This window comes from Hydra vulgaris, chromosome 01 (assembly GCF_038396675.1).
Source record: "Hydra vulgaris chromosome 01, alternate assembly HydraT2T_AEP".
Lineage (NCBI taxonomy): Eukaryota > Metazoa > Cnidaria > Hydrozoa > Anthoathecata > Hydridae > Hydra > Hydra vulgaris.
The window spans coordinates 49,906,514-49,919,830 of record NC_088920.1 but is presented as its reverse complement, the minus strand read 5'-3'; the positions used below and the strand labels follow the sequence as shown (position 1 = coordinate 49,919,830).

General features: G+C 24.8%; 1 protein-coding gene across 1 annotated transcript in view; it reads left to right on the top strand.

The window, feature by feature from the left end:
- Window positions 1-13,317, top strand: part of LOC100210375 (phosphatidylinositol 4,5-bisphosphate 3-kinase catalytic subunit beta isoform) — a 43,175-nt gene that overhangs the window by 14,931 nt on the left and 14,927 nt on the right. Inside the window, exons 6-10 of the mRNA XM_065788477.1 lie at window positions 4,993-5,120; window positions 5,451-5,490; window positions 5,722-5,825; window positions 5,915-6,014; window positions 11,995-12,057. Coding sequence (XP_065644549.1) covers window positions 4,993-5,120; window positions 5,451-5,490; window positions 5,722-5,825; window positions 5,915-6,014; window positions 11,995-12,057 — 435 coding nt within the window. The remainder of the gene's footprint in view (window positions 1-4,992; window positions 5,121-5,450; window positions 5,491-5,721; window positions 5,826-5,914; window positions 6,015-11,994; window positions 12,058-13,317) is intronic.

Genomic DNA, 13,317 nt, shown 5'->3' with positions numbered 1-13,317 from the left:
TAAACTACTAAATTTAACACATCTTTAACACATCTTGTTTTATTACTATTTTGTTATTGATCACACAACATTATTTTGTTAAATTAAGATCAAGTAAATTATTTCAAGCTTCTATAATTTGTCTTATTTTTCAAGCTGTTATTTAGTATTGTTAAAACTGTTATCTAGTGTTGTCCAATTTGAAGCCTAAAAGGTTTTCCAATTTGAAGGTTAAAAGAACATTTCCAATTAACTACAGTTCAATAATTGAGTGCAATTCAACAATTAAGTCCATTTGAACAATTAAGTGCAATTCAACAAGTTAGTGCAATACAACAAGTTAATGTAATTTAACAATTGAGTGCGATTCAACAATTGAGTGTGATTCAACAATTGAGTGCGATTTAACAATTCACTGCAAAGTTACAATCGGGTGTGTTGATAAAGAAATATACTTCATTATCTTGACTAGATAAAAGATTTTTGACTGTTCATTTTTCTGCATTTGTTCCAGCAGAACATTTACAGTGATGTTAAAAATATTTGAATCAATAACTTAAAAAACATAAAACAATTGTTTTATCTGAAAATATTTGTAAATTCTTTATATTGTTTAAATCAAATATTTCATTGATGCACAATTTGGTTTAACAAACTCTTCAACAGGTTTTAGTGTCAGTTTTAAATTTAAGCATTTAATTTGGTTTCAGAGTCATATACCCATACATTAACTAATGACAAAATGAAGTTTGTTTGTGTTGTGAAACAAAAACAAAAGTTTTTTTATGTTGTGAAGTTTTCTGCATGAAAACTTTATCCTGGTATTTTAAATTTGATTCATTGCTGGTGAATTTTGATATTTGATTCATTCCTGGTAAATTTTAAGGCAATAAAAGGTATAAAAAAATTTTTTATATAGGGTTGTCACTGATTTGACTGTATGGCAGAGATCTGGTTAAAAAATGTTGCTGTCTACTTAAGTTAGGAATTAAATTTAAAAAGATCTAGGATGCATATGAGAAAATAAGAATAACCTAATAAAATAAGTGCAATAAAAACAATGTTGTTCAACTTGATTCATCTTAAACAGCAGTTAAATGTTGGTAGTCCTTGACTAGAGGTACTTGGTTGTTACCTTGGCTTACTAGAGGTACTTGGTTTTTTGATTATTCAGCAGTGGCTTTTCGCTTTGTCCAGAAGAAGCAAAACCTTATTAGAAAAAATAATTTACACAACTGTTAGAACTGCTAGAAGAACCTTGTTTCTAACAGTTTCTAATAAAATTCTAACCTTGTTTCTAATAGTTTTCTAATTTTTTTGCTCTATGTGCCTTTCAGCTGCTTACCAGCTTTATTTTTTTTTCTACTCTAAATCAATAAAAATAGTATGGCAGATGCTTTTATGATCAATTTTATAACAGGAAGCATTTTAGAGTCAAGAGTCAATTGCAGTGTTATATTAAGTTTTTTAAGATTGTATAAACTGCTTACTGACTGTAATCGATTTTCTTGACAATCTTTATTTGAGAAATGCATCAAGTTTTAGATGGACTTCAACTTGAACTCTCTAACTTAAACTCTACTTATAAACTTAGAAGCTTAGAAACTAGGGAGTTGTTCAAAGGCAGCCATGTTGCTCATAAAATTATACTTGTACTATGTATCACAGAATGTAAAATCCATTTAAATTACAAATAAAAATACACAAAGTGTTTTTATATTTTCTTGATATGTACTTACCTTCCCACATTTTCATTTTCCTACTGTCTTTACTAGTAACAATCTTTACAACTTTAATAGTAGAGACATGTCATAATAGTCAGCAAATCATAAAGCATGCATATTTGTAAAAAAACTTTAAAAATATGCAAATATGCCCTAAATTTGAAGCACTTTTAATAAACTGATTAAAATCTTAAGTTTCTTTGTATTTTCCAAAAGTAACTGGTGATATAAAATCATTTTTTTTTTTTACTGGTATTTATTTGAGGAACCAATTTAGAAACCAATATTTTAACAAATTTATTTTAATGCTTATATTTTTAAAATTTAAAATTTGGTTATTATTTATATCAAATTTTTTAATAACACCGAGTTGCTCTCTTGTTGTTGGCATCCAGCTTTTTTCTTGTTTTAAGATCTATTTTTTTACATTTTAATGTGAAAACCCTTTTGCAAATAGGTAGACAACTGTGTTATAAAGTTGCATATGTATTGAACTCATGGTGGCCACAGTCCTGGAATGTCCTGAATTTTTACTAGTGTCCTGGAATATCCTGAAATGTTCTGGAAAATTTAATTTTTTTCAAAAATGTCCATTAATGTTAAAAATATGGGTGAAAATGCATTGAAAAGTCATCTTAAAATTAAAAAGCATAAGTTATTGCCTCCTGTATCAAGTTCATTATGCAATTATTTTTCAGAATCAATTATTTCATCACCTTTAAAAACTAGTACAATTCAGGATATTGAAAAGTTGTCTTCTTCTAAAACATTAGATATGGTATCAGACCTTGTTAAGAAGCGTTACGCAGCTTGCAATTTGCGTGCGAAAAGGCGATTTGCCTACACGTTCAGCAGTTTTGCGTTACCCAAAAACTTTTATCTTTTAGAATATTTAAATTATCTTTTGATATCGTTTATGTGATGTTTATACAGAAGAAATAAAGTCGTAAGTAAAAGCATTTAACCGCAATTGTAAACTAATAGATTTTTTGTTAAAGAAACTGTTTAATAATTTTGTTGTTGTTGTTAAAAATTTGTTAAAAAAAATAAAGTGTTTTAACTTTTATCTTAAGGAATTAAATATATAAATTCCTTTTAAATATATAAATTATTTTTTGTCATAATAGTTTAAAAAATGCCTGGTTTATTTTGATGTAAATATTTTATTATATTTTGTTTATTGTCAATTCAATAATGTTATGTTTTAATGATGTTTGTTTAATTTATGAAAATAAACTATGATCACGAATATGTTATCGGTAACTAATAAAACTCATTATTGTTTAAAAACATTATCAAAAAGAGTTCACAAAATAAATAAGAAGAAATTTATTAACAGTTAATAAAGTAACCAAAAACCAACTGTAAAATTACAAAAAAATAAGCAAATATTATGTTACATTTTATGAAAAAAATATTTTTTTCCAAATAAAATTTAGTTTACATTTCAAAAAAAGTGATAAAGATGATTCTTCAAATAGGAACTTAGATTTTATTTGTAACTTTTGTTATGGTAAGAAAAAAAAACTGTATGATTTTTAACGCGTTAATAAAATAACTTTAATTACAATGCGGTACTTGAAAATACGCTAGTGACGCAATATAACTTCTAACAATACAAAATATATTTGCTGAGTTGAGTTACTTTGAAATGCGTTACGCATTTTCGTTACACAGCGAAATCTTGTAACAAGGCCTGTGGTATGATGAACAAGTAATTGCTGAAGTTAGATGGTTATTGCATGTGGCTTTATCAAAATCTTTTCAAAGATCATGTGAAGGACTAAACTCACTATTTATATCAATGTTTTCTGATAGTAATTTTGCAAAAAAGTTTCAGCTAGGTTGAACAAGGTGTGGATATATTACAAAAAATGGCATTGCACCATACTTTTTTTGATTTGTATTGATAATAAGAACTTGGCTATAAAAACGATGTTACTTATCCTTTACACTTTATTAGTCCTAAAACTGAAACAAATATAAAATGATCCTCTGATGATTCTTTCACAAAAGAAGGTAATTCTGCAAAACATGTCGAAATCCAATTTAAAATTTACTTTAAAAAAGATAATGCTTTTGTAGAGTTGTCTTTTGAACCTTCTGCACTATCAAAAGTATTATTCATTAGATTCCAACTTAGTAATATTCCTTTATATAAAGACTTAAATTCTTAATATAATTTTTTAACATTATCACTGAATGAAAAAAGTCCTTAAATTTAGAAAAAATGCTTTTAAATTGTGTGAAGCTCTTGGCAAATTGCTCCTTCTGCCCCCTAATCTCAATTAGGTCCTGTGTGTGTGTGTGTGTGTGTGTGTATATATATATATATATATATATATATATATATATATATATATATATATATATATATATATATATATATATACATATATATATATATATATATATATATATATATATATATATATATATATATACAGCCAAATTATTTCTAACGCTAATACAAAAAAAATCAATATGAAAAAAATATAATGAAAAGATAATTAATAATATTCATTTAATAGGATATAAAATGTCCTGGAAATGCAACAAAAAGTCCTGGAATGTCCTGGAAATGTCCTGGAATTTTACTTTTAAAATTTTGTGGCCACCGTCTGAATTTTAAGTGAGGATGCAAGAATATAATGAAGATAACTGATTCTTTTATGTTGACCACTTCATTCTCATGATTCTTTTATGTTGACAGCCTCATTCTTATGATTCTTTTATGTTGACAGCCTCATTCTCATGATTCTTTTATGCTGACCACTTGATTCTCACAATTCTTTTATGTTGACAGCCTCACTCTCATGATTTTTATTTAAACTAATTTTGATTAAGAAAAAGTTCAAGAATGGAAGAGAAAAAGTTGTTAAACAAGTTAAAGAATTTTATCATGTGATATTTCCTAATTTTAAATTATATATTTAGTGATCTATTACTTAAAACTTAAAAAGCAAGTTTATGTTGTAATTAAAAAAACATTTTAACATTAAAGGGATTAGGCAAAAGAACTTAAATCTAGTCAATAAATATATATCTAAATGTGTTAAAAAAATAAAAACAAAATTAAAAAAAAGAGTAAAACAGCATCAAACAGTTAATAAAAAATTACTTTGACTATAAAGTTGTCTATAGTTTGATCGACTAGTTTGATTGACTGGCTTAAATACGCACAATGAATAGTATATACATTGACTTAGGGTATTAGTATTACATTGACTTAATATGTATATAATATATGTGAATATATAAAGTGTATAATAGAAATATTTTATTGTAGATTCATTTACTGCTCACAACATGGAAAATTGATCCGTTAGAAGTTGATGTTGCGTTAGATCTTCTTGATTATAAATTCCCTGATAACAATGTTCGAACTATTGCTGTAAAAGTGCTTGATAATTTAACGTAATAGTTTAATTTCTAACATATTATTAACTTTAAATTATTTTTTAAATTGTTTTAAATAACTTTGTAATTCTTTTATATATTTGATTGGAAATTACTCATAATTTGAATCCACACTCAATGGATTAAATTTATTTACATTGTTTATCATTATAATTATTTATATTATATTTAATTATAGTTAGTTATTAATATACAATAGTATATTGATAATATTTATATATTAACAATAATAATTAATTAATTAATTGTTAATATATAAATAAGTAGTAGCAGTAGTGTTTTACATTTTAAAAACAAAGTTAAAAAATATTATATTTGTTGTTTTAGGGATGGTGAATTGGAAATGTATTTACTGCAACTTATTCAGGTTTTTTTTTTTTTTTAATTTTATTTGTTGAAATTTTTTATTTTCTTTTACTTTTTGAAACTATAATTTTTGAATATTTATTTGACTTGGCTATTATCTTTTCACCCTTACCCTGTTTATAAATATGTATGTAAGTTTGTATGTATGTGTGCACACACTTTACCTTAGCATTAGCATTGCTGTTATTATAAAATAGTTATAGTAAGTGATTTTATGTTTTTAATTTTTAAGGCATTGAAATATGAATCTTATTTGGATTCACCATTAGCAAAGTATTTACTGAAACGCGCTTTAAATAATCGACGGATAGGCCATTACTTGTTTTGGCATTTGAAGTAAGAATTATTTTAGTGATGTTATGTAACAATGTCATGTATGTTGTATGATTAAACAGGCCAATCATTTTTTGAATTATTTATTTTAGAGCTGAGGCTGGGAATCTTGAATGTTCTTTACAGTTTGGTCTTTTACTCGAACTATATTGTCGTGGTAGCGTTCAACATATTGATATCTTGACAAAACAGGTTTTTAAATTTCTTTTTTATACCTTAAAAGAAAATATGGTTTACTTAACTTTTTATTTACTTTTTGAAAAATCATATTGAAAAAGGTAAGCAAAAAAAGTGAGCAAAATGTCATCTAAATATGCACTAAAAAGTATTTATGTATATATATATATATATATATATATATATATATATATATATATATATATATATATACATATACATATATATACATATACATATACAAGGGTGTAACAACATGGTCATCCAGCAGTACAAGACAACTCATTTTTGCTAAGGACGCTTAAAATTTAGAAAAAACTGAATTATATAGATTTTATTTTTGGTGATCATTTTAGAAAAACCTTTAAAATGCAATTAAATTAGTTATACACTGTGTTGCATTATATAACTTTACTAAACTTAAAAACTTGAAATAAATTAGACATGAACACAAATCAAAATATTTTAAAGTGTAATTTAATGATAAATTTAATGCCATTTATGTTGTTCTTTAAGACACTGTTGTTTATTATAATTCATGTTTTTTAATGTTTAGTTAAATCTTTTTTCCTTTTAATTCAAGTGCCTTTCAAAATGGTATAATGTTCTATTTTAAAGGGTATAATTTTCTACCTTAAGAGTAGTATACCCTTAATGTTATTTCTACATTTTTTTTCTAACAAGCTCTTTCCTTTCTCTTATCTTTTTCTCTTGTGCCCAAAAAATTTACTAATAAAACTAAAAATTAACTAATAAAAGATTTAATTTCATTAAAAGACTGTTCTCTTGACAAGACTTTTGGTTGATTTATATTTGCACTTACTGCACCCATCATACTAAAGTCATTTGATAAATCTACACTTGACTTATTCTTAAAAAGTTATATATAGACATTTACTGCATCTACCCCAAAATAGTTCAATATATATACATAAAGTGGATAAATTGTTATTTTGTTCATAGTTTCATAAAATTATCAAAGGAAGAACATTTGCAAAATTTTGTTACAACAAAAGCAAAATCAACTATTGGTGGCTCAAATAATTTAAGCATTATTAAAAAACATGGTAAATTTAGTTGCATTCTGGCAAATCATCTAATGTTATATTAAATTTAGTTGCATTCTGGCAAATCATCTGTTATATTGAATTTAGTTGCATTCTGGCAAATCATCTGTTATATTGAATTTATAAAAGTTTGATTCAGATACTCAGATTTCAATAATTCAGCTAAAAGGATGTTTTTATACAATTACAAGTTTTGAAGAAGATGAAATTGTGCTTTTAAAATTAAAAAAATATAATATTTTGTGTTTATAAAGTAATGTTTACAGTATAATTACAAAATTATTTTCATAATAATTTTCATAGTAAAGTTCTTAATAAAGTAAATTAAAAGTTTGAACTTTACGATGTTGTAAGTCAATGTGAAGCTATTTAAGACAATCTTTGCAATGGAAGACCTCATGTTACAACTGAAAAGGACAACAAATTACTGGTAGAATGATTTAAGACTATTGAACTTTATACAGCTTCTGGCACAAATAATTATAGAGTTTCTGGCACAAAATCAGATTTTGATACAACTAAATATTGGTTACACTAAAATAAGTTATTTAGCAGTTTAGTTGAGAAATTACTGGTGTTTAAATAGAGTTTTAAAGTCAGAATAAAATTTGCAAAGTAACCTGTTAGTTAGACAGTTAATGACTTTTCAAAAGTTCTTTTTCTTCAATTTTGAACTTAATGTAAGAATAAAAAAATAGGTCTGCTCTTAAATACTAACTGTATTTTATTGAAAAAGTGATATTGACTAATGATTTGTTTATTGGTTGAACGTGATGAAATTCAGCACCCTTTATACCCCAGCACCCTTTATTCATTATTTACTCAAATACTGCTTGAGGTTTTTTACAATGAAGCTAAATTATTTATTTCAATCATTTTTTATATTTTTTAATTGGGTGGTTAGATAAAAAATAAATTTTTGCAAATACTTGACATCATCTTTTAGATCTTGCCTTGAGTAACATTTTTTAAAGCTCCTATTTTGCTGTAATTTTTATTGTCTACATATATGCAGTTTTTTCAGCTTAAAGGTTTGAATAGCTTGTTTGAATAACAAATTGATTTAATTTTTTCATCGATCGATCAATTTGGAGTTTTCTTTTTATAATATACTTTACTATAAAACTTACCTTCGACTTCCTGTTTACTCATTTTAACACCATAACAATAATAAACATGTTGACCAGAGTTCAACAAGCAAACCAATACTTAACATCAATACAAAAAAATAACTGCTTTATTGGACAAAAATATTAAAAAGTTCTATTTTTGAGTAATTGATGATTAAAGGATGCTGAATTTCATTGTGTTTAACTGATAGTTAAATTTTTGTTTAAATCTGGTTCTTTCTAAACTTTTATTGTCAGAGTTATAATTTTTTGTGGTTTTATAAATTAATTATAACATTTGGTTAAAGTTTCAGCTAATTTGAATTTGCAAAAAGCTATGCTTTAAAAACTGAATAAATTTCTTGTTTTTAAATTTTTGCTTTCTACTCTTCAATACGTATGTTTTCTTTATTAATTTTTCTTATTGATTTTTCTTAGTGATTCTCAGTTACAATCTCTGTTATAATAGTACAAAGATGTTATTGCTTAGTTAGCAACTTTAATAAACTGTTAAAAACAAATGATTATATAATTTTGATATTTTTAGTTTTTTTAACAATTATAATGACAGTGTATTCTAGCTAAACTGCTCAATTTTGGGTAATATCTTTTAGCTAACCATAATTTTTGATTAAGTTAAAAGCCTGAAAAATAACAAATGAAAAGCTCTGTTTACTTGAATATTTTCTTTGATTGCTTTACATTAAGATTTATCAAGAAATGTGTTTAGTCACATTACAGGTCTTAAATCTGAGAAGATTTGGCAAATTGTTTAAGAATACCTGGTGAGTTTACAATTTACCTGGTGAATTTACTATTTATTTAATTATTTGGTTTAAGAATCAAAGTATACAATAAGATTTAATCCTTAGACAATAAAATCATCATTTTCACTTTCCTTTCATAATATTGTAAAAATAATAATAGTAAAAATGATAATAACTAGCTGACCGGACCCATAAAAATGCAGGTCTTTGTAAGTCTATTCCACACTGATCTTTTTTATACTTTTTCCTTATATATATCCTAGGTTTCCGGACCCATAAAATACAGGTCTTTACCAAACCAACCATTTCTATACTTATCTGTTCCACATTTCTATACCTATTCCTTATTTACTTCAATATTTTTTAGTAAAATGATTAAAAGCAAAAAAATAACATGCGCACCTTTTCTGCATACGTAGAGCTTATGAGAGATTTATAATTAAGTTTGTTTTTCTCCTAAAGGCATATCATCAATAGCTCAGTGGTTTAGTGCACTGTAATCAGTGTCGTTTTGGGGGGTTTAAGATCTCCCCTTAGCATAATAAATTTTGAAAAATTTATAATCTTGCGTATATATTTATTATATATATATATATATATATATATATATATATATATATATATATATATATATATATATATATATATATATATATATATATATATATATATATATATATATATATATATATATATATATATATATATATATATATATATATATATATATATATATATATATATATATATATATATATATATATATATATATATATATATATATATATATATATATATATATATATATATATATATATATATATATAGAAAAAAAGACTTCTAATTGTTAAAATAAAATTAAAAAAAGTTTTTGCATATTAAACATATATTATAAACAATTGTTCCTATATACTACTTACAAACAAACTGTTTGTTGTTATATTATGTTAAATTAGATTCTATGGAATAAAACTGTGCTTATTTAGAGAACTGCTTGAAAAGTGTTTATTAATTAAAATCAGTATAAGAGTTTATAAAATGGTTTGTTTTTCAGTTACATCCATAAATTCGATAAATCAGTGGTTGAATGCGCTGTCATCGGTGTTGTGTTGCAAGGGTTCAAATCCGCCTCTTAACACAATATATTTTCAATTTTTTCAATCTGGTCATATATATTTATAGCTAAAAAAATATATAGCAAAAAAAACTTTAATTTCTTTAAATAAAGTTTTAAAGTTTTTTCTAGGTAAGGCTTTTCTTTTTTATTTTTTGCCTCCACAGCAGCACCTTCTGGAGTAGCAGAACTGTCTAATTCAATTTTTTTTTTTAATCAAGTTTCGGGCCATAATTTTTTTTCAGACTATTTGCAGCTTATATGGACTAATTACCTAAGGACATTAGTACATATCTACCTCTATCATGACATATGCATAACAAATTTCTCCTAGTGTTTTGATGTATTTAAAAATTTTAAGCTTTTTTAAAAATTCTCTCTCTTTCGTTTGTTATAGTTTATAATATCTATATTTATGTTATCTATGTAATATCTATAAAACTTCAAAAATGTTTTATTTTGCATTTTAAAAAATTGAAAAAGATTTAAAAAATAAAGTGCCAGTGGTAGGATGAACCACAGCGCTTTGCTTTAGTAACTCAGTGAGCTAACCACTTCGCCCACATAGGTGTGTTGTCTGACGAAAATTTTAAAAGTATTTAATAAACAAAACATTTAATAAACGACAAATAAGCTTTTTTAAAATTCTCTCTCTTTCGTTTGTTATAGTGTATAATATCTTTCATTTGTTATAGTGTATAATATCTTTCGTTTGTAATAGTGTATAATATCTTTCGTTTGTTTTAGTGTATAATATCTTTCGTTTGTTATAGTGTATAATATCTTTTGTTTGTTATAGTGTATAATATTTTTTGTTTGTTATAGTGTATAATATCTTTTGTTTGTTATAGTGTATAATATCTTTCATTTGTTATAGTGTATAATATCTTTCGTTTGTAATAGTGTATAATATCTTTCGTTTGTTATAGTGTATAATATCTTTCGTTTGTTATAGTGTATAATATCTTTGTATATGTTATAAAATATCTATAAAACTTCAAAAGGATTTTATTGTGTATTTTAGAAAAATCAAAAAGGATTTTTTTTTTTAAAAAAAAAGTTCCGGTAGGATTTGAACCACGGTGCTTTACTTCAAAAACTCTGTAAGGTAACAACTTTGGCCATATAAGCATGTTGTCTGACAAAAAATTTAAAACTATTTCATAAACAAAAGACTTTATAAAACTGCAATTAAATTCTGTAAGTTAAAATTATGGAGATGTTGCCATAATGCAGTTTTCAAGCAAAAGTAAAACTTGATATATGTTTTAACATTACATAATTTAAAGTTTGCATATGTTAGATATTTGCACAAACTTTTGTTTTATTAAAAAAGTGCTGTGAATCTTTCTTGCCATTACCATTACAATGGCTGCCAAGGGTTCTGTATCAAACACACTTGAAGGGGCACTACTACTACTACTACTACTACTACTACTACTACTACTACTACTACTACTACTACTACTACTACTACTACTACTACTACTTCTACTTCTACTACTACTATTAAGTTCAGTATTAATATAAAGAGATAATAATACTTGTTGTTTTTATTATCGCTGGCTTGATCAGACTACTGTTTGAATCTATAGTTACATTAATTATAAATATGATCATTAGTTTAATTATTTAGTTATTAATATAACTGTTGATATAGTTTTTGTTAAATACTTTTAATGTAATAGTTTTAGAGTTATTTTAAATACTAGGCATAGTTTTGCTTAAAGTTCTTAGAAACATAAAGAATTCTTAATGTTTTCTTGACTTGGATGAGTCAAAGAAGCACTAAGAATTCAAACAATCTCACAGATAAGTAATAAAATGAATTAATGTTTTCTTTATACTTAAATAAAATAAAGTTAAAAATGATTTGAGCAAACTTTTTCAATATTTTATTTTTAAATTAGAAAATATATTTTTTATTTTTATTGAAAGGTTGAAGCAATTAATAAAATGAAAACCATGACTGAATATCTTCATCAATGTAAAGATCAAAGTGTAAGTCAACCATTGTTATACATTGTTATACTTGTTTTTTATGTTTTATAAACAAAAAGTGTTTTTGCATGTAATATCTGCAAAATTAAGTTATTGAAAAACAATATAAGAAAATCTTCAACAATGTTACTTAGATCAAATAAAATTTTTTTAAACAATATAAGAAAATCTTCAACAATGTTACTTAGATCAAATAAAATTAATTTTCTAACAAAAACATCTTAGTAGCACAAGTATACAGGCAGCATTAATGTAATTTCTAAAATCATTTATTGATGTCTGAGGGATAGGATTGCTTGGGGAGATTGAAAAAATCAGCAGTGGTGATTCTTGCTCAATCCATAATCTTAATCTTTTAATCTATATTTATCTAAAAACTTCTTAAAAATTTACTTGTTTTTAAACAGAACATAAAACTTTAGTGATACACCAGACTAAGCTTACCATAAGCTGTGTTTCTGTGTTCTTTTTTTTCTCTGTGTTTTTTGATACTTCTATACTTATTTTAAAACATGTAAACTTGATTTTTTTCTCAAATACATTTATAAATAAAAAAAGATTCCAAGAGATAGTAATCTTTCTCTATTTGTAAAAGCATTCGGAGTCTCCACAGAGACACAGTGACTCTGTTTGTAACTGTCTAATGAAGCTGGTAATTCTTTAAGTTGAAATCGGAGTTTTAGCCCATGAAATTGTAATCTTCACCTCAAATAAATTTTCAAACATCTTGTGTCACAAGCATAAAATTGTGAATGAATGGTCTTAGCTTATGATCTAATTACGAACTACTTAAATACAGAGAAGCTAATGGTTTACAACCCTCGGAATTAGGGTCGACATCCAGCAAAGATTGAGTCTAATATTGAACTAATGCAGATACCAGTTATGTATTAAAAATTTATCATACTTCAATTTATGATTTTTCTGAAGCAATTTTTTAAACTAAATTTAAACAGTATTTAAAAAGTATGTAAGTCACCTAAAATAATAATAAAAAACTTATTTCTATTATCAATTTTAAATTCTTATTTTTAAGTTTTACATGTCAGCTCCAAGTAGATTTTCTTAAAAAGATTATTTTCATAAATTTTGTCTTAAATACTTTTAGTAATATAACTCTTCAATTTCAGTAACAAAATAAAACCAAAATATTTTGATATTTTGCCAATTAGCAATTTTTGATATTTTTAATTGTTATTGAAGTTGAATCCTGGCATTTGGTAAGATATCAAAATCTCAGGATCCTGCAATTTTTAATTT